This window comes from Eurypyga helias, unplaced genomic scaffold (genome assembly GCF_000690775.1).
Source record: "Eurypyga helias isolate BGI_N326 unplaced genomic scaffold, ASM69077v1 scaffold7109, whole genome shotgun sequence".
In the NCBI taxonomy this organism is placed as follows: domain Eukaryota; kingdom Metazoa; phylum Chordata; class Aves; order Eurypygiformes; family Eurypygidae; genus Eurypyga; species Eurypyga helias.
Genome location: NW_010273845.1, coordinates 10,723 through 35,821, shown reverse-complemented (window position 1 = coordinate 35,821; position 25,099 = coordinate 10,723). Strand labels below are relative to the sequence as shown.

Genomic DNA, 25,099 nt, shown 5'->3' with positions numbered 1-25,099 from the left:
AAGATAAACTAAATGAGTTTTAATTGTGATTCGCTGACAAAGACGTAGCATTAGCAGAATACAGCCTCACCATCTCTGCCTCTTGGTGCGTCTTGTAACGCTTAAAAACGTGGTGTAGTGAAGGCTGGGAAAGGCATCTGTAAGTTTTTGTGGATATGATAGTGTTTTGTGTAGTAAACGATTTCATTCTTTCTGCTTCTAAATGTGGTGCGTATATGGAAAAGAACTGGGGAAGAAAACCTACAAATGAACAAAAGAGCTGGAGCAAATCTAGAAAGTGAAACTGTGTCTGCAAGAGGCTGCATCGTGTGTGTCCTTAAAGCCGGGAAAAGGAACTTTGAAACGTGATTGTGTGTTTGTGCACAGACTAAATTGATGTTAAATGTAACCCGTGTTTATTGTTCTGATTTTTTTAGAGATGGTGGAGCCAGGACAAGATCTGTTGCTTGCTGCTTTGAGTGAGAGTGGAATCAGTCCAAATGATCTATTTGATATTGACTCTCCGGACGTGGTTCTTGCAAATCCAGCACCAACTCCAGCTGTTCAGCGGGTCAAAACAAGAACGTGGTGGTTTGCTGGAGGACATGAGAGCTTGTACTTGATGTATTGCGGAGGGGGGTGTGGTGTCTGTAGCAAATGGCTAGAGAGTGTGGAGTTTTCATCAGCTTCTTGCTTCATAGTGCTGAGACTAGAAATGACTTGCTAATTAATTTTAAGCTTTTATCCAACAAAGCAGTTGAAAATGCACAGTGGAGGTCAGTATAAACATAAATATACTTAACTTGTGGACATCAAATGGGGGCATGCTGTCACATGTCTGTGGAGACCTCTTAATGTCACTGAGTCTAGCTGCGCTCCTGTAAAATGTGCAAAAAGTGTAATATCGTGGTGTTTGAGCTCCGTGACTGCATTCAAGCTGCAAGAACATAACCATTTCAGGCCTAGCCTGGGAACAATAGTGTGTTGAACAGCAACATCACAACACTAGTCACATTTTCACCGCAGTGAGCTGACGAGGTGTAGTATGTTTATCTTCTTTGCATGTGAAATCAACCACTTGATGATCTTTGTTTCAGTGGGACCTTTGCTAATGAGTGCAGGACTTCCCCATGAGCTTCCATTTTGTGGGTGGATATTTAGTCTTAAGGGTTTTTCCCCTGCTAACGTGTTTCCTGATGCTTACTTTCTTTCCTCTGCAGTCAGTGCCGCTTAGTGCGTTAGAACTAGGCTTGGAGACTGAGGCCACAGCTGCTGTGAAACAAGAACCAGAGACTGTATCAACTCCAGCCTTATTAAATGTTCGGGTAAGAACAGGTGCTTTTGTACGTGTGTATGAGGTGGGTTAATCTTGGCTGGACACCAGGTGCCCACTAAGCCAGTCTGTCGCTGCCCCCCCTCAACTGGAAGGGAGAGAAAAAATAGGACAAAAGGGTTGTAGGTTGACATAAGGGCAGGGAGATCAGCAATTACTGTAACAGGCAAAACAGACTTAACTTGGGGAAGTAATTTAATGTATTGCCAATTAACAGTGGAGTAAGGTAGTGAGAAATAAGAACAAATCGAGAAACACCTTCCCTCCACCTCTCCCTTCTTCCTGGGCTCGACTTCACTCCTGGCATCACCAAGTGTCATCTCTGCTGCTCTTCCCTGCTGCAGCAGCTCCTTCATAAACTTTTCCAACCTGAGCCCTTTCCATGGGCTGCAGTTCTTCGCGAACCGCTCCAGCCTGGGTCCCTTCCACAGGGCGCAGTCCTTCAGGAACTGACTGCTCCAGCGCGGGTCCCCACATGGCTACAGAAAACTTGTGCCTGTGTGGACCCCTCTCTGTGGGGTCTCAGCATCCTGTGGGTGCATCCACCCACTCCAGTGTGGGGTGCTCCACGGGCTGCAGGCAGGTGTGCTCCCCCACAGATCTGCATGGCTGGGGGGACAGCCTGCCTCACTCTGGGCTGCGGAGACTTTGCTCAGGTGCCTGGGGCACCTTCTCCCCTCCTTCACTGACCTTGGTGTCTGCAAAGTCGTTTCTATCACGTATGCGGTTGCTGATTGCACAGCAGTTTTCACCCTTTCTTAAATATGTTATTGCAGAGGTTCTGCTACCATCGGAGATAGCTCTGCCCAGGCCAGCGGCAGGGCTGCCTTGTGACTGGGTCACACTGGCTGTATCGGATGTGGAGGATGCTTCTGGCATCTTCTCCCAGAAGCCTCCGCTGTAGTCCCCCCCCCCACCAAACCCTTGCCACGTAAACCCAATGCAATCAGTAAAACGTAACAAAAGAGGTGGGACTGCAAAATGCCAGTTGGCCATCATCTCTGCTCTGCTTGTACTGAGACTGTGACAGCTCAGCATAGCCGTGGGTCGATAAGATTTCTGTGACAAGGAATACTAAAGAGCACAAAGCAGTACGAAGAAAAACATTTTGAGGTGTCTTGTGTGCCTCTTACTTCCCCTGCGTGCAAATTCTGGGCATAGGGAGGTTGTGTAAACCTGTCTCCTGTGTCCAAACTCTGTACCAGCTTTTCTGGCTGCAGATAATTCTGAGCAGTGTTGTCTGGTGGTTGCACCCAAACCAAGATGCAAAAAGGAGAGTGGCTGGGAGGTGGATGCAGTGCAGTGTGTGAGAGAGGCTGCATGTATACTTCAAGTCATCCAACCTATTGACTGTGACACTTGCGCAGAGTCTTCTATATACAGATAGATAGAAACTAGATTTGTGAGACTAGATATGTATGTGAAATTCTCTGCAGCTCAGGGTTCCTGTACCTGTAGCAGTCATGTGTTGTGCCTAGGTGATGAATCCTTCGTTCTATTCTTTATTTACTTTCCTTTTCCATAAAATAAGATTCAAAAGTACATACTGCAATATATTCATAGGCAGACACTTCCTGCTCAGATTGTTGCCCCACAAGCTAATTGTCATAGCATCTTCAGCATGTTATGTGAAGACATTTCTTACTACAAGACTCTTAAAAATCTGGTGACTCCTGTGCTCTAGATGAAAGGCAAACAGTGTCTGCTGTGTTTTCACTGCTTTCTGAATGTTTCCCTGGTTCTTTTGTTGCTAGCAACCACCATCCACCACCACCTTTGTGCTGAATCAAATCAATCAGCTTCCAACTTTGGGGACTACAATAGTGATGACAAAAACGACACCTGTTACAACCACGAGGCAGACTATCACTGTAGCCAAGATCATTCAGACCAGCACAACTACTCGACCCTCGGTTGCAGCACCAGCAGTTCGCAATGCCTTGACCACTGCACCTCCGAAGGACCAGATTCAGCTGAAAGATCTGCTGAAGAACAATAGTCTTAATGAACTCATGAAATTGAAGCCACCTCCTAATATTGCCCAGCCAGTAGCAACAGCAGCAAGTGAGTTTTCCTCGTTGTTCATAATTAATGGTGTTTTAGACAAACAGTGAAATAATGTAATGTGAAGATCTTTGCACATCTTGTACTTCCATCGATTAGTGGGATATTGCAGTGAAATGAAATGGTCCAGAAAACCTGAGAAGTTCTATTCTAACTCTGAAAGTGTTAGAATTCGTGGTGAAGTAACACAAAATAACAGGCTTTTAAGAAATAATTAAGCTCTCAATTTACTGGAGGGAATGAGGAAAATGACATTTGAGATTGCAGCTGGCTAATTGGTGACATTAATTCACAACCGTTACTAAAGTTGATTTAGCTGTCTTGAGTCCACATCAGTTTGTTCTGCCATGGAACTGCCAGATGCGTAGTTTGTCCGCGTTTGCGGTACGTGCAGTACTGCTGCCGTGGGGTCTTTCTGTCACACCTCTCCTCAGAAAGAAAATCCGTCCCTGCAGTTCCCTGTGGGGCATCAGATCTGCTCTTTAAGACATGAACTTGATTCCGTGTTACTTCTTAAATGGGATGGTCGTGCCACAGGTGTGTTCTTACCTTGCCCCAAATCTTCGTTTGCGATTCCTTTAGTAATGTCGTTGCTGACATGTGGGCAGCTTAATCCAGGGCAAGAGCTGCACGAGTGTGTGTTCTTATTATTTCTTTCAAGTTATTCTGGTTTCAGCGTGAGGTTAACGATCAGACTAGTTGAGTTTGAAAATGTCTCTCGCTGCTTTTTTTTTCTGCAAGGCTTTTTCTGGATTACTCTTCACTGCCTCTGAAGTGAGATTTACCGATCTCCTAGGTGGAGCTGGAAGTAACCTATTTTTCATATGCAGATCGAGTGTGTGATAAATGCAGCTGTCTGTTGGGGCTGAAACACAAAGAAGAATGTGCCTCCTTGTTTCATTGCTCCCTGTTACGGGGTGGTTGGCAAAAGTTGAAGCTGAGACACCGACTGAATTTGGGGCTGGGGTAAAGAAGTGAGGGAGAGGAGGGGGAGAAGGTTTTATAGGATGATTTACCCCTTTGTGCCAAATGAAAGCTCAGGCGCACATAAGTAATAGGAAACGTGACAGTAGGTGTTGAAGTGGTGCAGCTGCAGAAAATAATTGAGTGTGTAGCTGCTGCATTAAGTGAAAGGGAGACCTGCAACTTTGAGCTGCATTTCTAATCTTCATTGGCTGCTTGTGCCTCTGCATCTTTGTGTGTGCTTACAAAACAGCACTGACAAACACTTGTAGGAGGTCAGGGACAGAGAAGCTCTTGGAAAGAAACGTGGTAGTTTCATACAATTCAGGCAGCAGAAGTTCTAGATTGGAAAATATTAAATGATGCAGCCTCTGAGGAAAACTTTTTGTGTAGTTGTCTTGTGTTTTAGGTGCAGTTGTGCTAAATTGATCACTGCGCTGATTGTCAACGTGACGGGAGTTTGACAGCTGCTCTCAGTTTTGCACCTATCCTTGTGTATGTGTGTTCTGTTCTGAGCCCTGTTGCCAGTTGCTTCCAAACGTGACTGAGGACAGGAAAGTTAACAAATGGTCCTCTTGAAGGATCCTCTTGTTATAAACAATTGAGTCCAAAGCGTTAACTTCTTGTTTTACAGAAATAATTGTAGCTTCTCCTAAGGTGGTAAACGCCACCAGACCAGGTAAGTTCATTTCTGTTGCAACGCTGGCCTTCCCGGTTTGTTGGTAAACTTCAGGGGCTCACAGGATGGAGTGTTGTTAAATACTGGGTATAGATTTGGTGAAAGCCCAAAACATTTTTACTCTTGTTAAATACTGGAACTACTACATGACCGTGTTGCGTGCGGTAGTGTTAATGGGAAGTTTCTTCAGTCGAAGAAGTAACAGGGTTTAACTCCTTGCGCAGAGACTTTAATTTGGACAAAAATACTGTGCTCTTGAAGCATGAGTGTGCTACTGGGTGTTTTCAACTTCCCTTCCAACTCGTTAACAGAGAGGGGTGTTAATTTGAGTCAGTGTTTGGTGGGAATTCTGGTAAAACACAGCTTTTCTCTTGTAGCCGACCTGAGTAATGGTGCAGTGAAGAAGGAGGCTTCCACAAAAGAGGTAGCAAGAATATGGATAAATGATATGAAAATGAGAAGCTTTTCACCTACCATGGTAAGTAGGACGAATGGTGGATTTGCCGAAGGAGCGGATGTCGTATTGGCCGCAGCCACCTGTGACTGGGTTCAGTTACTCATAAATGCCCTGTGTGTGGTGGGAGTACCGAGAGCGCCTGTCTGTTCAGAAGGTTAGCTTCTCCGCTTGATGCCTGCTGGGTTCGATGACTAAAACGCACAGCTGTGTGGAGCTGACTGCCTGTGTAGTAAAGGACAACTTCAAGAAATGACTGTCCTCTGCATGACCTCCCTGTGTAGACAAAGGGGCTGCTCCAGTTAAAGCTGAAAGCGTATCTCTTGCTCTGTGCTCTAAGAAGTTTTCTTTTAACATGTCCCTGTTTGTAAAACTAGCAGTGAGGGAACCAAGAGTCTCGCTCTAGCGTGGCTCACCTTCTGGGCAGTTTGATTTACGATGTCAGTGGAGCATCATTCAGTTCTCTAAATGTAATAAAAACAGGTTCTCCTGCTGTGAACACTTGAGTTCCAGCATCTTCGCTGATAGATGCAGTAGGCTGAAGTTTGTGGTGAGCAGTGCTCCTTGGTGATTGGCATACAGAAGGCTTTCCAGATGACTTTTCTATATTAAACATTCAATTAGTAATTGCGGAAATCTTCGATTTTTTTAATCTAGTGGGTACTTAACAAATATTCATGTATTTACGCTGATGAAGGTCACAGTAGAAAACGGCTGTCAGGGTTCAGACCTGCATGGAGCTGTGACTGTTCCCCCAAATTAACTGTGACAGTTACAGCTGTAACTGTTCCCTGAAGTTGTGAAATCACGTGATGACTATGAAGCTGCTGGAGGCTTCGTGGCAGCACTTGGAAGTTGCGGCTGGGCTGTGAGCTCGCTGTTCTGTTTTCAAGGCAAATTTCTTTTCACTTGTAGTTTGGATTTAATGTGCTGTAAGAAGTATGTCTTTCATTCCACGTATGTGAGCAGGGAGTACTTGAATCTCCTTGCAGAGGAGAGGAAGTTCCCTGACCCTGTGTCTCGGAAGGGTTGTTCGGAGTGTAACAAATCATGTCCGTCTGTAGCTTTCCCAGCTGCTCACTGATTCATTTAGTACAAGTGTTAATAGTGCACATTGGTGCTCATTTCATTTGTCCTGTTAATCTCCAGGACGTTATGCATAATGTGCCGTTTGGCTGATGCAGGTATTTCTCTCTTCTAGAAAGTGCCAGCGGTAAAAGAGGAGGAGGAACCGGAGGAAGAAGATGAAGAAGAAATGGGCCATGCGGAAACCTACGCTGAGTATATGCCAATAAAATGTAAGACCTTGTGGTTTTCTACGTCAAAAGCCCGAAGTGTTTTCAGAGCTTATGTCTTATTTACTCTTCTGTAGCTACTGGCTCCAAAAACCAGATAGGTTACTGTTGGAATCGAGTGAAAAGGACCTGAACTTGTGGTGGGCTTTCCTAGGAAGTCATTCCTTTCTGTAGTGCTTAGTTCTGGAAACTATGCAGATCCTTTTTAATAGAAAAGGCATTCTTTAGCGTATTTTTGAGCAGTACTTGCTCCAGAGGTGATGGATGAACCAAGATCCGTCTTCTTTCACCTGTGTTAAGACACTCTGTCCCTCAGCAGAGGAAATGTTGTAAGGGGATTGAGTGGTCACTGCTACGCTCCAAAACCTGTTTTGGTGTGAAATTACTATGAGCACGTTCTTACTGCATTGTTCCTGACTGACTTCCTGGAGTTACTTAAAAAAGGAAAACCAGTGAGTCTTTTACTGCTGTTAATTGCCATCCCCTCTTTCTCTCCCTCTTTACTGTCATGGGTGACAAGAAGCCGTTACCTTCTTTCCTGGGTATGTCGCTGACCTGCTGTAAAAGCAAGGCAAAAAATTTTGCATGGAGTTTGTAGCTAAATGGTTAATTTTTATTGTTGCTGATGAGATCTGTCAGCAATTAAACCATGTCTGTTCTAAATCTTTTCTCCCCTCGTACTGCTTAAAAACAGCACTACATAAATAGTGAGAAGAATGTTGCTTTTGTGATTCTGGCATCTGGAGGCTGCCTCTGGCCTTCTGGGAAGGCAAGGTTCAGACCAGTTTTTCTCAAACGTGTCTAGTACACAAACATTACTTCTCTATTAACTGAATCTTATCTAATTTCATAAGGGTTGGGAGTAGGTGTCGAGAAGGGAAACAAGATTGCAGTTACACAAATTCAGGTTAATGTATTCCTTCGTGTGCAGTTTAACACGACATACTGTTGCAACAGAATGTAGCTGGTGTAGATCCGGCCTTTGCAATGGACAATCGTCATGTGTTTTGGTAAATACAACCAGCCCTGCTGCAGCAACAGAACTCTGCTTTCATCTTCTCCCTTTTCAACCAGTGAAAATTGGTCTACGTCATCCTGACCCAGTTGTGGAAACCAGCTCGTTATCCAGCGTGACCCCTCCTGATGTGTGGTACCAGACATCAATATCGGAAGAAACGATTGACAGCGGCTGGCTGTCGGCTTTGCAGCTTGAAGCGATCACTTACGCAGCCCAGGTATGCCGGACGTTAGCTCAGCTGGCAAGCTAATGGAGAGTTGAGGAGGAAAACGTGTTCTGATGAGTGCTTCTATGTCAGTGTCACCAGGAGATGAGATGGGAGCCCAAAGGTTTGAGTTGTGTTAAAAGGTGGCAGACGAGCTTCAGCTCAGACAAACGTGAGGTAGTACACCTAGGAAAGCTGTGTCTAAACCACTTCCACGATGCTGGCCTCAAAAACAAGGACTAAGATGTCCTTCTGGTGTTTTAAGGCAGTTTATTGCTTTGAAATAACGTAGTGGCTGCAGAAGCTGCAGGCAGCGAAAGCCAGCGCGGTTTGGCATCGTTGGTGTAGAGAAGGAGACTGGGTGGGATTTTGCTGCCGTGTTCAGCGCCTGTGGGCCCACATCAGATGATGCGTGTGCTGCGCCCTGCTTGTCGGGGAGGAAGGTACTCGAGAGGACTGGAATGCTCACAGGAGAGGGAAGAAGTTGCCTCTTGAAAGAGACTAACAAGATGTTGTGGTTTAACCCCAATTCTAGTGCTGAGGGAAGAAGGGGGAGAATGAGTCACACAAAACAGTTAGGCTCATGCCCTCCTTAAATAAAATCCCCTCTTCCTGCTGTCAGGAGGCCGCTTGGCTGGGCAGACCACTGCTTTCATCCCGTAGGATGTTTGCTCATTGCTGACAATCCAGTGCTGTGTTCTGGAGAACGGATACAAGTGTTCTGTTCTTTCTCCTGCAGCAACATGAAACATTCCTGCCCAATGGAGACAGAGCTGGATTCTTGATAGGTGATGGTGCTGGTGTAGGAAAAGGAAGGACCATAGCTGGGATAATCTATGAAAACTACTTGCTGGGCAGGAAGAGAGCTGTCTGGTAAGTGTGTGAGGGTTTGTCAGGGCAGGGAGTGACTCTGGTACTTGAAGTTGGTGTAGTCTGTCTTAAGACAAATGTTCTAGCAACTGCTTTTTGACCTTCTCCTGTAACTTAGGGAATATATGCTTTGTTTCCTGTTTTCAGGTTTAGCGTGTCCAATGATCTGAAATACGATGCTGAAAGAGATTTGAGAGATATTGGAGCAAAAAACATTTTGGTTCATTCATTAAACAAGGTGTGGAAACTTTTTACTATGTACAGTTGAGGCTTAGGTATGCCTGTGTGACAAGTTGTCTGTTGACTGTTTTAAGAGTAAGTATGTACTAATTTCAATAAACTTGCTGTCTAGGTCTTGTTTGACAGGCCTTAATCTTCAGAAGAACCACACAGTGCTTGAAGTTAATCATGTAAATAGGCCCCTTGTAGGATAAAGTCTTAGCATGTGATGGTGTCTTCTTTAAAACCATTACTCTTCAAGCCACTACTGACACTATTAGTATGTTCTGTAGTTGAATTAGTCTTTCGTTCTTTTAGACTTTGTAGCACTTGAGTTTTTCCTTCCAAACTCCCGGCGCACATCGTCCACGTAATGCTTTTCCTATGTAGTTCTTGAATAACAGACTTCCACAGTGATTTATTGAATCAGTTATTTTTGGAGACTGTGCCTCTGCTCAGGATTAGCCACTTACATAAACTGTGAAGTGTGATTACTGGCTGAATTCACTGAACTTTGATTGAAGTTAGTGGTTTTGCTTTGTAAGTCTTAATTTCTAAAATGCAGTAAAGCTTTAGAAATTGTCATTTGTGGGAGTAGCCATCGGTACGCTTGGCCTGTTAACTCTAAGGGATGAATTTAAACTAAAATCTTCATTGTATTCCCATTAAGGACACCATGTAGTCAGAGAAGGGGGCTGTTAGTCTGGTGGGGCTTGGGTCCAGTCTTCCTTAAGCACAGATTTACATAAGGCCCTGTATAACCCTTTGACCACATCACCACGCGCCAGCCGTGTCCTGCTCATGGCGGAGGGGTACGGGTGGTTCACAGCCTGCACGCCTTCGGGTTGTAATCGCGTGGTAGGTGGGTTTGAGGGGCGATCTCTGAATAGTTTCTGTAATTTCTCCTCTTCTTATTGCAGTTCAAGTATGGGAAAATTTCTTCCAAACATAATGGAAGCGTGAAGAAAGGCGTAATCTTCGCTACCTATTCTTCTCTCATTGGTGAAAGTCAGTCGGGGGGGAAATACAAAACCAGATTAAAGCAGCTTCTTCACTGGTGTGGTGAAGACTTTGATGGCGTTGTATCCTTTATCTGGAGTTTGTAACCAAATGGCTCTTGACATCTTTAAAGGTGATCTTGTGTCTCAATTTGCTGGTGGCTTTAGGTACTGCTCTTTGTTCGTGACCGTAAGCCATCGTGTGTGTGCTCTAACACTTGCTTGGTTTTACAGACTTTTCTAAATCTCTTCCCATCATATTGTTGTCACACACCTCTGGTACCAGAGTGAAGCTTCTGCTTTTTCTGTGATGAACACATAAAACTGGAAGATGCTAAGAACCTTAAGTTTACATCAAACTTTCCGCCAGTGAATTGTTAAGTTTTGTTGAGTATCAACAACATTTGAAAGAGCTCGAGTGTTGGTAATTGTGCTTTTACTAGCAAAATACTTCTTCCATGGCTTTTACTGAAAAACAGGACTAGTGTATTTGAGTTTACAACTTACTGCTGCCTGTTGTAACTAGCAGATTTTCTTGTGTTTTAGCGCTCTATTCTAAAAACAAGCGGGACAGTTTTTTCCTTAATTGTGCTTTAGATCGTATTTGATGAGTGTCATAAAGCAAAGAATCTGTGTCCTGTTGGTTCCTCAAAACCAACAAAGACGGGTCTGGCTGTATTGGAACTTCAGAACAAACTTCCAAAAGCCAGGGTGGTTTATGCCAGCGCCACAGGTGTGTACTGCTTGGTTTGCACTGCATGTCTCCCTGTGTTTTCACGGGCACCGGTACAGAGTGTGTTCTTCTCCTAGGTGCATCTGAACCAAGAAACATGGCCTATATGAACCGCCTGGGAATATGGGGGGAAGGAACCCCATTTAGGGAATTCAGTGATTTTATTCAGGCTGTTGAAAGAAGGTAATGTTGGGAAGAGCTACAGCGAGCACGCGTGTGGTGGGGGTTGGCTGTGCTTTCCGGTTCCTTTGTCTTCACTCACTCCGCAAGCCTGTCCTGTCACACCAAGAACTTTCTGACTCTGGCTTCTAAATCTAGCAGACATGTCATTTACCTTAGGTGGTGACAAATCGGATGTTTCCCTCACAGAAAAATTTGGACTCTTTAGAAGCAATAGCCCTCTTACAATGTGGGTGTTAAATGAAAATACTTTGCTGCTCGTCATGAAAACGCACTGTGCACTCGGTAGGCTCAGGGTGGCTGGTGTCTCACTACAGGCAGCAGCTCTCAAATGTTTTTGCGTTCAGCTTAGGCAGTTCAACAGGAAGAAGCCTTGTTCTGATGCTTCCTGGCATAAAACCCCCATTCAGGAGAATCGTGTATGCAGTTGCAAGGTGCTTTGTATTTCAGAACTTGTTAAAAACCTAAATGTGTGAGGTCAGTAGACAGTGCAACTACCACATTCTTTGGCAGGTGAGCCCCTTAATGTATTACATTCTTCTGACTTAAAAAGAACTTGGAACACTCCAGAATGCTACGGCAGGGCTTAGTGTCTATCTGGCATGCCATCTCCGTGATGCGTGACTTCTCCGCACAGCGCGAGCGTAGCCTCTGCTTCGTTACTGAGTACGTGTCAGATGAGCAATGGTGAAATTACAGGCCCGAGCTTGTGAGCAGGTGAGCTTTGCAGCTGACGGTGTACTCCAAGGTGTTGCTCAAGGTGTGCTGCTGTTGAAGAGAGCTTACTACCCGCTAGTTGTTGTTTTCGTAGCGGCGTAGATCTGAATAGCTTGATACAGTTTATATTCATATTTAAAATCTTCAGTGGCCTGTATAAAGTTACCATGCCAGATTTTGTTACTGATTTGGACCAGCTTCGTTATCCAGGTGCAGTCTCCTAATGCACGCTAGGTCATTCGGGGGCAAAGTAACTGTCGGGAGTGTTCACACCTCTGGGGACACACTTCATACTTAAGAGGCAGGGACAGAGTTTTATGTGAAGGCTGAATTTCAAGACCCCCTGGTGGGATGTGTTTAGCAAAACTGTGCTAATGGTTTTGAAAACATTCCCTCACATTGGTGTGTGCTGATTTCTTCTGAAGCGCTGGAGGGTTCTTTGTAACAAATCCTTGCTCTTGAAAATTCTAATACTGACTTTAACCTGCTCTCTTATTTTAGAGGTGTTGGTGCCATGGAAATAGTTGCTATGGATATGAAGCTGAGAGGAATGTACATAGCAAGACAGTTGAGTTTTTCAGGTGTAACTTTCAAAATTGATGAAGTTCTGCTTTCACAGGAGTATGTGAAAATGTACAACAAATCTGTGAAACTGGTAAGGACACCTTTGTACATTTGCTTTCTGTATTGAGTTCTCAGAGACTGAAGTTTAAACCTGAATGCTGCCGCAATAGCCCGCATCTCTTTCCACAGGGCACGTTCTGCTGGTACATCGCTGCTGTATTAGATAAGAGTAATTACTCCTTGGACAGTGATTAAAATGAGCAGGGTCCTTACCTGCCTAAGAGGTGCTTAACGTGACCCTATACTCCTGTTGTGTAGCTGCAGTAACTAAATTTTATTTTTGAGAGGTGTATGGTACCAACTTTAAAACACCACTGTAGTGATGCTTTTAAACAACAGTCAAACTTGTGTCCAGAGTAATTCACCTAATTGGAAACGATGGGTGTATCAGTGTTTGTAGAAACAAAGGCAGTGGGTTTTTCTCTTCTTGGGATCTTGCTTTATGCTTAATTTTGGACAGCACTCTTCGCTTTCTTAACCTGATTGTGTTCATGGAGAAACCAGATAACTAGAAAACAGTGTGTCTGCATGGGTAGTAATGTAAATTTATCTGCTTTTCACTGAGAGTAACTGTCTTCTCAGTTCACTACACCTTAGGTATTTTATATTTTTGTGAGCTTTGAGTTATGATGAGTTTCCTTGATGTGCAGTCCCGTAACTTCAAACTTTGGTCTTTATTTGGGTATTAACCAATGTGCCTGCGTAGCCTTGAATGTCACAAATAACGCGATGAACGCTCTCTCCTCCAGAGCGGTTCCAGCAAGCAGCCGATCTTATTGATGCAGAACAACGGATGAAAAAATCCATGTGGGGTCAGTTTTGGTCAGCTCATCAGAGGTTTTTCAAGTACCTTTGCATAGCATCTAAAGTGAAGAGGGTGGTGCAGCTAGCTCGGGAAGAAATCAAGAACGGGAAGGTAAGTTGATCAAGATCTGTTTTTAAATATCTTGAAGTGTGAAGCTAATAGATTTTGTAGTAACATTTTTGGATGGTAGTAGCATGCTTTTGTACTCTGAAGCTGTTTAGTGAGCAGAAACGCAGGCAGAAGTCAGGTTACAAGTCAGTCTCGGTGACAGTGCCTTGTACCCCTTGTCCTGCAGTGTGTTGTTATTGGCCTGCAGTCCACAGGAGAAGCGAGGACGTTAGAAGCTTTGGAGGAAGGTGGTGGTGAACTGAACGACTTTGTTTCTACAGCAAAGTAAGACCTGAAGTTTGTTAGAACCGCCCTTTACAAAACGAACTGTAATGCAGCTTTGTGTGTAGTAACTTGTCCTTCCACGTGTAACGCGCACATCAGTGCCCGGGGAGCTGGGTGTCCGTCGTACCGGGGTTCTTAAACGGACAGCATTGCTCGCGTGAGCCGTTGGCTGGTGCCTTGTGCTGCTGGCGCTCCGAAAGGGCGCGTTCGGGTGTGAGCTGCTGGTACCGCTTTACCCAAACCAGGAGGAGGGGAAGACTGGCAAGTGTACACTGCATTTATACCAAACAGGTTCAAAGGGGGAAGTCACAGTTGTGTCAGATCAGCCAGATCCAGTCCTGAGACCACCTTAAGCTAAGCTGTCGTTTAAACTGAGCGCTAAGAAAATGGCAGTAGCAATACCCTTTGGCACCAGCAGCATTTAACGAGTTACAAGTGACAGTGCTGTAAACGTCTCCTACTTGTAAGAAGGTGACCAAGGCAGTAATATGGGTGACAGATGCACAGAGTGCTTGTGTAACGCGTTCGCAAGCAATAATTCTGCTGAGAAGTCGAGCAAGCTCTTAAATGTTACACATTCCTACTTTAAATGCAAATTTGACTGAAGAACCCTTTTTTTTTTTTCTTAAACAGAGGAGTATTCCAGTCCCTTATTGAAAAGCACTTTCCAGCTCCTGACAGGAAGAAGCTGTTCAGCTTGTTGGGCATTGACTTGACTGCTCCAAGTAATAACAACTCGCCCAGAGACAGCCCTTGCAAGGAGAACAAGATAAAGAAACGGAAAGGTAAAGTTCTTGCGCCGGTGCCGTAGTGCAAATGGCAGTTTTGGAGCTGCCTGGGAGTGAGCTCGGGGCAAGGCACGGGAGTGTCACCATCAGTGCAGACATTCATGGAAGGGTGTAATGCAAGCCTCCGGAGACTTCTGCTGGAACTTCCCATGAACAGGTTACGGCAATACGACCTGTAAATTCTGGTTACTACTTTGCTCAAATTTGGGTTGATCTAGTACGGGGCCCTATCGCAGAACACCTTGCCACATGTCAGACCACTTCCTGATGCACTCACACAAATAACTGCTTTCTTTTGCTTGAGGCTTGGTAAAGAGAAGCCTCGTAGCACTCCCCCTTTCCAAAGCTGGTTGTGTTCTCGCGCAGAAGTAGGTGGTCATAAAAAAACCTCGGGAGAGAGGTCTGTCCTAAAACTCACCTAGATTATTCGACGGTTCTCTGTCTAGAAGGTGAATATTTTTCTAGTTTGTATGTGGTGGTGGTAAAACACACCTCCGAAGTAGACTGCAAGGTCTGAACTAACGTGTATTTTTTTCCTTCTGGGGTGATCGTGGTGATGGAATTAGGGGAAGAAATAAGCAGAGAAGCCAAAAAAGCCCGCAAAACAGGTGGCCTTGCAGGTAGCAGCTCTGATGAGAGTGAAAGTGAGTCTGATGCTTCAGACAATGAAGAAAGTGACAATGAGAGCTCCAAATTTTTGAGTTCTGGAGATGATGACGACTTCAACCCATTCAGAGATGAATCCAGTGAAGATGATGAAGATGGTAAGAGAGTTTAAGTGTTTCATCAAGCTGTACTTGCAGACAGTAAGCGTAAAAGCCTTCCTAACCAGTTCAGTGAGCCAGAAGTTAGAATGTTTGATAAACATGGAGCTTAATTCCAATGGGACAAATTAGTAGTAGAATTCTGATTTGCATCTGCTTTAAGTAGGCTTTACACACTGGAGTTCAGACTTCTGTATGTCACCTTTTGTAGTGAGAATGTAGTTCAAAGAAAAGGATGGCTTTTTACTGAATGCCTAAAAATTTCTGAAAATAACTTTAACTTCAGATCCCTGGTTAATTAGAAAAGAGCATAAAAAAACTAAAGAGAAGAAAAAGAAGAAAAGCATAGACCCCGACTCAATTCAAAGTGCCTTACTAGCTTCTGGTCTCGGATCAAAACGACCTAGCTGTTTCACTTCCACTGTTGGTACCACCACTTCCAGTACCAACACGTCAGGTAAGAGTAAGTTCCTTGGTGTTTATTCACTCTCTCAGCAGCTAAGCAGCGAAATTCGAAATCTTAGCGTTTCTCTTTCAATTTCAGCAAACAGTAACACCAACAGTAGCTTTGTAACCAGTCAGGATGCTGTTGAAAGGGCCCAACAAATGAAGAAAGAGCTGCTTGATAAACTGGAGAAGCTGGCTGAAGATCTCCCACCTAACACACTGGATGAGCTTATAGATGAACTGGGTGGTCCGGAAAACGTTGCGGAGGTAGGCTGATGTTCACGTTGAGGAAAAACGGATGTGTATTTCCAGGACCAACAGTTTCTTGTTGGGTAAATCGTACCAGTTGCTCTTGCACCGTAGTGGAATGTTTCTCTAAGCAGCTGTAGTCGGTTTGAAGCTGGTGTATGTGAGAGAAAGATCGAGAACCTGTGCAATTAAACTGCTTTAGTGAAAAGCCTGATGAACTTTTACCTCTTCTCAATAACTCTAGAAACCTGTCTCTAGTAAGCTGCCTGTCTCTACCAAGTAGAAATATCCTTCTGAGTCCAAGGACCCTGTTAAAATCAGTGACAGTCTCAGCTGTCCCATTTACTTTCTTATTGGTGGCATTCTGTTGGTAAATCCACTCGGGACAGGAGTGTAATACCAAGTCACTACTACGTGGATATGCTTTGTTACGCTTTTGATTCCTTGAGTTGTCTCCAAGTAAGTGTTCCATGTAGCAGATAACGGCATTGACCAAAAAGTAACCCAGGCTCTCTGCCGTAGCCTGGCCCTTGGAGTGAATCCCGGAACCCGTGTCGAGGCTGGCGTAACAAACGGCATCAGTGCTTCCGGGCTCTGGTCACGTGGTAGCTCCGGGAGCACCATGACGAGCTGGTGTTCCCTTTCCTTTTTAAAGATGACAGGCCGCAAAGGGAGGGTCGTAAGCAACGATGACGGCAGCATATCTTACGAGTCCAGGTCCGAGCTTGATGTGCCCGTTGAAATTCTGAACATCACGGAAAAGCAGCGGTTCATGGATGGAGATAAGGTAATCCCTCACGAGACGCAGCTTGGAAAAACGTGCCAGGTGCCATAGTAACGCTGGTTTAAGTTACTCAGGTGGTGGCTCTGCCATTATCGGTGACACTGTAGGTACTGTAAGTGCTATTGGAAAGCGTTTTCCATGCACTCTGAAAGGAAATACTGACTGGAATAATGGTAGAATTGAGGCTGATAAAACGGGGGGAACCTTTCCTGTGGTTCATTGGGACGTGCTGCCACAAGAGGGCAAATGAAGTCAGCGTAGCTGTTGGTGGAACTTGTGGTCTGGTAGCTTGAGGGGGAATACTCATGTTCCTGGAAGCGACTGGCGCACGCTCCGAACACTTGGGTTCTTTCAAGGCAAAAGCATGCGGCTACCAAAATGACCGAAACCTCTTCCTTCTGCAGTACCAGCAGCTACTTTCTCTTCTCTGCTGCTCACCGTCACACAAGTCTCCCTGTGTCCCTCCACTCATTCCACGAGGTGTAGGCCAGCATGAGAGAAACCCACCCTTCGACTGCAGCGCGCTGCCTTTTTTCGTGTGCACGGGAAAGGTGCTGCTGAAAAGTCAAGGGAAAACCACTCCTCCCACTCAGAAATGCTGCCCAGTTTTATAAACTCTGCTGGAGCCACGCTTTCTCTCCCCTCTCCCTCCTTGTCATCAACTAGCAGCAAAACCATTCCAGACCCACCTTAGTAACTGTAAAACTCAATTCTTTTATACGCTGAAGCTTGATCTTGGCTTTATTGCTAACTAACAACTCCTTTCTTAATGGAAGAACATTGCCATCATCTCGGAGGCTGCCAGCTCTGGTATATCGCTGCAAGCAGACCGCAGAGCTAAGAATCAGAGACGGAGGGTTCACATGACTCTGGAGCTGCCGTGGAGCGCGGATAGAGCAATACAGCAGTTCGGTAAGTAACGCTTTGCCTCCTTCCCCGAGCAGTAAATGCCGTTCGTATTGTGGAGTTTGCGAACTCCTGGAAAATAAGATGGAGTGAGCAACCTCTAAGGACCCTTCAAATCTCCTTTACTCATGACAGAATCAGTTTAGTTATAGCTGATGGTCTTGACAGTTTTGACAGAAACCGAGCAAACAAACTGACGCTGCAGTTTAGGGATTTTGCATGGATTGAGTGACTGAAAGTTGCCACAACTCCAGAGCACTTGTGCTGCTTTCCGCTGGCTGTGTGACAGCACAAACTCATTTTCTGCAGGATTAAGTTCTAGTTTGTTTTCTTTACTCTTCACAATTCAGTGAAGTTCATGTAACATATTTACTTCTACTTAATTATCCAGGAAGAACTCATAGATCCAACCAGGTGACTGCTCCAGAGTATGTGTTCCTAATCTCTGAACTGGCGGGCGAGCAGCGATTTGCATCCATAGTTGCCAAAAGACTGGAGAGCTTGGTAAGACTGTCTCAAGAAGTCCCTTCCTTCACTTGAGAAAATACAACTTAAGTTTCTTTCCTTTAAAAACTGATTTAATTACAAAGGTGTGTCTCAACAGGGAGCCCTCACCCATGGTGACAGGCGGGCTACGGAAACTCGAGACCTCAGCAGATTCAATTTTGACAACAAGGTGACGGTTCCATTTCTGTTTGGAAGCTGGTGCTGTGCTGCTTAGTCTGCAAAGGCGCTGTTGAGGGAGGTTCCTTCTGCCTCCCGCAGAGTGTTGTAGCTCTGTCGCTTTCTGACAAGAGGCAGATTTCTGACCTCGCCAGTAAACGTACTTAATCCTGTTTGGAGAGCCACGTGGGTCATCAGTGTCTGTGTAAACCACTTGTCTGCATTTGTTAACAGTCCAGGTCTGAAGTAAAGGGTGGTGTCCTTTCAGTCACAATGGAAAGGTTAATTTGACCGTTCCAATTAGGAATTAAGACTGGGCTGTTTGTGTAGTGCAGTTCATGACTGAGAAGCTGCTAACCAGTTCCCTTCACTGGTTATAAATGGTTGTGAAGCCACGTGTGCCTGGGGCTGAGGCAGAAGTGCTTGCCATGGTGTTAGAGCAGAGTTCTCTCTCTCATGCAGTACGGCAGAAATGCGCTGGAGATCGTTATGAAATCCATTGTGAACTTGGACTCCCCGATGGTCTCGCCGCCTCCTGATTTTCCTGGGGACTTCTTCAAAGGTGAGTGTGAGTTGCCACATGCCATCGCCAAGTTTTGATCCCTCTCCGGTGTGCAGGCAGTGCAAAGGATTTTAGGGCTAGGGAACGCTTTCATTAAGCCAGTCGGCTGGCCCAGCTGAGCTCTCGCCGGGTGTTAGTCCTGTGCACGTTGCTTGACTGTCAAAGTTCACATAGGAAGCAAGGAGTGACCTCGTTCACCGTGAGGCATGTTTGTCTGGCCAGAGCGTTGCGTACAGCTCTTCAGCTCTGTTTTCCCGTTGTGTCGGGGTGTCTTGCTCTCCTCTGGTCTTGTGCACAGTGCCGTTGGTAGCTTTCCCTGCCTGCCCTTCCTGGAAGGGTGGAAGGCGAAGTTCTGCCTCACTGATGTATTGGGTAGAAATTGCAAGCAACGTCTTGGAGGGGTGTCAGGAGTGTTGGAGTTGGATCCTCAAACACTGCTTGTTCAGCAGTCTGTCCTCCACGCCCTGGTTTTCAGATGGCACAGCAGCTGTGATGTAACTTCCGTCTCTTTCCTAGACGTTCGTCAGGGATTGATCGGTGTAGGCTTGATAAACGTAGAAGACAGATCTGGAATCCTAACGCTGGATAAAGGTACTTGTGCGTTTCGTGTATCTTAAGGGTGTCACTAGGGATATCCTGTATCGTGATAGTGGATTCCCAGCAACAGAACTGAAGTTGTATCTAAAAAGTGATGCTTGTGGATAACTTCCGAATGGTTTCCTCATTCCTGAAAGAATGGATCAAGTAGGCTTTTTGAGACTGAGAGCTTGTTGTCACCAAACTTAATCTTTGTTGACCTAATAAGTGTGTTTCTTTTTTTTTTTTTTTTAAGATTATAACAACATAGGGAAGTTCCTGAATAGAATTCTTGGGATGGAGGTACATCAGCAGAATGCTTTATTCCAGTACTTCTCCGACACGCTAAATGCAGTTATTCAAAATGCGAAAAAGAACGGGAGATACGATATGGGCATCTTGGGTGAGGAGAGCAGCTTTTCAGTACCCTTGTTCTTACGTAAGGACAGACCAGCAGAATAACTCCATCCTTTCCCTTTAAGATTTGGGCTCTGGGGACGAGAAAGTAAGGAAGGCAGATGTTAAGAAGTTCTTAACTCCCGGATACTCTACCTCTGGACATGTAGAACTGTACACAGTAAGTTAATTCTGCGTCGTCTTTGTGTGGACCAAGACGACTCGACTTGCAGCAGGTTTTTAACAGAGGGCACTCAGCGGCGTGTGCTGCGTGAGGGGAGGTTCCAGGCCTCTCGCTGGGCGGTGTTTGGTTCTGTGGGTTGTTCGTTCCCGTGTCTGTGGCTGCACTAAAGCCTGTTCCCATTCCAACACCCCTCGTGGCTCTCTTCCAGATCAGCGTGGAGAGGGGGATGTCTTGGGACGAGGCGACTAAGATCTGGGCAGAACAGACGGGCCCAGATGATGGATTTTATTTATCACTACAGGTAAGATTCTTTGTCTCTGGGAGTATCTTCAGCAAAGTAGAATCTAAATACGTCGATTCTGTCTAAACATGCAGTCTCCCCTGATGAATTTACTGTTCAGATTAATTACTGCTCAGCTCCCAGAGCTCTCAGTCTGACATTAAAACTGACCTTCAGTTGGTTTCTGACCCTGCAGTCCTCCTTAGCTGCTCAGGATGTTTTCCGATAGGAATGTGAGCCCAAATGAACAGCTGTCAGTCAAACCTGCATCAAGAAACCAGGTGCTTTGCCGTAGGGAAGAGTTAGGAGGTCCATGTAGATGAGCGGGGGTGTCCCCGTTAATACGGACTGTCCTGTTGCCCCCACACGTGCCGTTACTCCAGAAGAGCGCAGTACAGAATCATGGATGGGAGATGCTGTCAGCATGCTTAAACTTTGAGTTTTGGGTTTGTCTGTCTTTTTTCCAGATAAGAAATAACAAGAAAACCGCTATTCTAGTAAAAGAAGTGAATCCTAAAAAGAAGCTTTTTTTAGTATACAGACCAAATACTGGGAAACAACTCAAACTAGAAACGTGTGCCGACCTGAAGAAGAAATATAAGAAGGTAACTATTTAAAACTAGTTTTAAACTTAGAAAAGTTTTAAAAGAAATAAAAGAACTATTTCTAACGGGAGCGCTCTGGATGTAGGCTTGCAGAAACCATGTAGCCCCAGCTTTACAGGACCCCCCAGTACAAGCTCCACCCTGGGAAACAAGCCTAGTTTTTACTTGCTGGAGCTATACACAAATAACAGCAAAATCATCTGAGGTGTGCTAATACGAAACGAGGGGTTTCTAGCGTTGAGCAAGGAACAGTCCTGCTTCTGTGCAAGGTGCACAGACGTGCTCTGGGATGAGCAGTGTAGGGAGCGCTCTCAGCCAGGCCGCTGAAGCTGCAGCTGCTTGCTGACATCTCCAATGGTGTAACACGTCGTTTCGTTAGAGGCTGGTGAGACACCTAGTGCTGCTCTTGAACAGTTTCGTGGTACTGAGTTTGTAAAAACTTGGGGAAACTCTTGAGACCAGGTTGATTTGTTGGAAAAGCTCTGAGATGCTGCTGTTCTCGTTACTGAGATTCTGCTGTGTTGAAGCACTTGCTCACCCATCGAGAGGGCATTTCGATGGAATAGCCGGAAGGAGAGGCTGACGTCCCTCTCCTCACCGTCAGAGTGTCAGTGCGCTCTCTGCTGTCGTAGCAGTGACCAAACTGTTCTTGTTCTGTGGGAGTCTTGATGTGCTTTACCTCGTTGTTCCCAGGTACCTTCTGAGGATGCTCTGCCACACTGGTTAGAGCAGTACAATTCTTCTGCGGACACCTGCACCCACGCTTACTGGTTAGTGTTTGCGTGCATGTGGATGCCTGAGCCTACAGTTCACCGCCACCGGTTTATCACTCCTGTTCCCCGTGTGAGATCCTGAGTTTCTGCTTCAGAAAAATGACCCCGTTGACCAGTTGCATGACCCAACCTTTGAGTGGAAACATGGAGCTTTGCTCTGGCCCTTAACGTCCGGACGTACCGGATGAAGGGTGATGCACCCAGCAGAAGTCTAGTGACCCCGCAGTAGCTTGTGCTTTAAGCATCTTGATGTATTACTGTGGGAGGGTAGTTCAGATGTTGCTGTTCCTGAGGAACAGCGTAACTGGCAGAAGCTCCAGATTAATATTGGAGCTTCCGAAATTCGCGGATCAGATCCCAGTTTCCTGTGTAACAGGTTCAAGTTCTTGGTGATGGACATGACTGGTGGCTCTGGCTTAAGGCTCTGTCTGTGCTCTGTCTAAACAGGCCAGCACTTCTCCAGGCTTTGGCGTTGGAGATGTGCTGTGGGTCAAGTACTCCCCCAGCCCTTGCAGTGTGCCTGCAGCCCTTGCTGGACTCTGCATGCGTGTGAATAACGTTGTCTTCTCCTGGATTGAATTGGATATTTTTTTGTTGGCGGAATTCTTCTGAAAGCTTTTTCTCCCTCTGCTGCAGGAGAGGCAATTGTAAGAAGGCCGGCTTGGGATTAGTTTGTGAGGTGGGACTCCGCTGTCGAACTTACTATGTCTTGTGTGGGTCAGTGCTGAGCGTCTGGACAAAAGTAGAGGGCGTTCTAGCCTCTGTGAGCGGTACAAACGTGAAAATGCAGATAGTTCGTCTAAGAACAGAAGATGGGCAGAGGATTGTAGGTGAGTTTGTCTCCTCCTGTATTTCTGTCTCGGAGTAGAAGGTGGTTGTAACTTACTAGTCTGGCTGTCTGGAGTCCTGTGGGAGGCTTTATCGCGATGCCGACAGGAGCGAAGGCTCCTCAGTGGGAGTGTTGGGGAGGGGCAGAAGCGCAGCCGTTGAAATCCTGTGTTTGCAGTACAAACCCTGCTTTGAGACGGGCTAACGGAGGAGGAAGTTCTCTTTTCAGCCAGGCCTTGGAGCACTTACCTCAGTTCTGCTTTACTAGAAACAAACCCTTTTCAGCCCGTTCCAGCCAAGGTGCTTTTGGAAACCACTGGGGCTCTGCTCTTTTCCCTGCTTCTGGCAAAGAAGAGTAAGCCCTGGAAATGGTTGTTGTCATGGGGTTTGAGCTACCTATAGTCACGTGTAATCGCCAGTTCAGAGGGGCTTCAAGGTGATGGTCATTCCTTGATGCTAAAACTCGCAGTGAAGCCCTCGGAGCGGGCTTCCTGTGGATCAGGGCAGCACCTACCCTGGTAATGGGTTCTAAGGTGGTGAAGCCAGGCTGTTCCTGTTTAAACTGTGGTGGTGGTGTGACTTCCGTGAGCCAAGGACAGCTGACATGTGGGTTTGTGTGGCAGCGGGGTAACATCAGCATAAAACTTGTCGTTGGGGGCAAAATGGCAACTTCCGTCTGCTACTTCGTGACCTGAAGGGTCTCGCGAGCTCCGATAAACCTCCTGCTGAGCAGAGGTAGCGTAGCTCTGCCCCATCAGCTGCGACACTGGAGACAGTCCCCAACCGTCTGAAAGTAAACGGGGTAAGGAGCAAGTTGTTTGCACGCTCACTGACTTGTTGCTGTTTCAGGTTTGATCATTCCCGCAAATTGCGTGTCGCCCCTCGTCAACCTCCTGTCGACGTCAGACCAGTCTCAGCAGCTGGCAGTGCAGCAGCAGCAGATATGGCAGCAGCACCACCCGCAAAGCATCACCAACTTCAACAACGCGTGAGAGGACAGACTACGGGCGTTGACATTGGTGTTTGAGGAAAAGGCTGTAAAAGCATATCACTCGCATCAAAATCAGGGACAGATTCCAAAGAAATATAACCTTTTCAGTTCAGTTGTGTGCTCTCAAATACTTTGGGAATAAAGAGCTCTAAACAGGTTAGTAGAACTGAAAGCCAGCAGTTGTTGATGGTGGTGCATCTGTCTTTCCTTATGCTCTCGGTAGTGCTTCCTGTTTGCTTTTACTTTTTGGCCTTTTAAGCTACAAACCACAATTTGTTTGGAAATGCTTGAAAATCCCCAAGCAGGCTTTATTTTTATCTTGTCATACAGTGCTCAGGGTTTAACGCAGTGCATCGACGCCATTGCTGTGGGAGATAGCCTTGAATGCATGTACTGAGTATATATATAGAAACTATATATTGGGGTTCCTCCTTCGATTTCTGAGTTCATACACGCATGAAACCTCGAGGTTGCACATCATGCATTCAGGTTCCTTCCCAGTTTCTGTTGGACAGTGCATGTCTCTGGAAACGGGCATGGACAGGATAAACGCGCGACAGGAATTCGGAGAGAAACACAATCTTAGTTGTACAGCATTGGTTATTGCATTTTTATAGTGTTTATACCCAGGTGTTGCATTTTTTCTGGTTCTCTCCTGGGGGTTATATATTTGAGTCTACAACATGTTCTTTTTGTGATAAACATCTTAAATTAAAATTAGTTCCTTTTTAATGTATTAATGGTATTCCTAATGTGTACTGCAAAGATGGCTGGATGCCTGTTTTCCTTCAATTGAAGCATTTCCTTAATCCGAGATGGTTACGGAAACTTAAGTGCAAATTCACTTCCATCTCGCATACAATCTTCTATTTTTTACTTCATTAATGTAATTTAATTTGTCACTTGTAAGATGAAACCTTACTTGAGCTGTAAATTAGAGTGGGAAACACTTGAGGGTTCCGCTGTATGTGCTGTTTCTGTTACCCAGTAACTTGAATACTGTTTAATATGTTGTAAGACATTGTAGAGTTTATCTGGAGCTGTTTAAAAGAAATTGTAATGTACAAATGTGAATAGTCACTTATCTATAATATGGGTAAGTTTTGTTTTGCCTATAATAGTAGATGTTTATAAGAAAGTGAAGGACAATGTTTGTCATTTCTTGCTTGCACAGGTTGCACTATTGAAAAATTGAGATTGTATAAACCTGTCCAAAAAAGCTACAAGATAATGATCTTGTAGATGTCAAATAAAAGTTATTGTACTAACAAGAAGTGGAGTCTTGTTTAGGCAGTCCCTGTCCAAGAAGACTTAACAAGTCAGTACAGCTGGAGTCGGACAGGACTTGGCATGTTCCCGTCTGCTTTAACCAGGCTTCTCTCTTGAGCCCAGGCATTCCGGGTGAACTCGTTAGTGAGGCGAGAAGCTGCCCCGTGTGAACCCCGATGTGCGCTCTAACCAAGGTGGACTGCCAGCAGCACGCCGGGGGGCGAGCGGTGCTTCCCGAACCACCCGGCCGGCTTCGAGCGTCGGGAAGAGGTTTTTAAGTGAGGTAGCCAGAAGTTCTGCAGCTTCGGCCTGAAGAGAGCTCCCTTGCCCGAGTTCCTTCGCTGCCTTCGCAGGGGGAGCTGCCTGTGCCGGCATCTTGGCGCAGCACGCCTGCGTGTCGGGAAGGACGTCTGCCGGCTTGCCTCAGCTCCCAGGCTGCGAGGGTCACGGCGTGAACCCCCTGCACGCGCTTGTGACTGGGAATGGAGATCCCGGATCCATCAGC

At 45.7% G+C, this 25,099-nt stretch overlaps 1 protein-coding gene across 1 annotated transcript; it reads left to right on the top strand.

The window, feature by feature from the left end:
* The first annotated feature begins 418 nt into the window (after positions 1–418).
* SBNO1 (strawberry notch homolog 1 (Drosophila)) lies at positions 419–24,599 on the top strand. The gene is made up of 32 exons (XM_010159613.1): positions 419–550; positions 1,200–1,304; positions 3,067–3,376; positions 5,396–5,496; positions 6,674–6,770; positions 7,842–8,002; positions 8,730–8,863; positions 9,008–9,098; positions 10,000–10,161; positions 10,675–10,810; positions 10,888–10,993; positions 12,209–12,362; positions 12,520–12,521; positions 13,067–13,247; positions 13,432–13,529; positions 14,163–14,314; positions 14,884–15,081; positions 15,368–15,544; positions 15,626–15,795; positions 16,433–16,564; positions 17,338–17,473; positions 17,859–17,971; positions 18,072–18,143; positions 18,593–18,692; positions 19,209–19,283; positions 19,525–19,671; positions 19,751–19,845; positions 20,057–20,149; positions 20,596–20,733; positions 21,427–21,503; positions 22,143–22,336; positions 23,184–24,599. Exons 1-32 carry the CDS (start codon positions 419–421, stop codon positions 23,324–23,326), a joined length of 4,182 nt encoding a protein of 1,393 aa, XP_010157915.1. The 3' UTR covers positions 23,327–24,599.
* The last annotated feature ends 500 nt before the right edge of the window (positions 24,600–25,099 follow it).

What these genes read in the sequence shown, in the direction of transcription:
- SBNO1 (XM_010159613.1), top strand. Translation starts at nt 419, where the DNA reads ATGGTGGAGCCAGGACAAGATCTGTTGCTTGCTGCTTTGAGTGAGAGT. An exon ending in GGTTCATGGATGGAGATAAG is followed by an intron (nt 16,565 to 17,337) that starts GTAATCCCTCAC and finishes TCTTAATGGAAG; the next exon opens with AACATTGCCATCATCTCGGA. An exon ending in TAGAGCAATACAGCAGTTCG is followed by an intron (nt 17,474 to 17,858) that starts GTAAGTAACGCT and finishes TTAATTATCCAG; the next exon opens with GAAGAACTCATAGATCCAAC.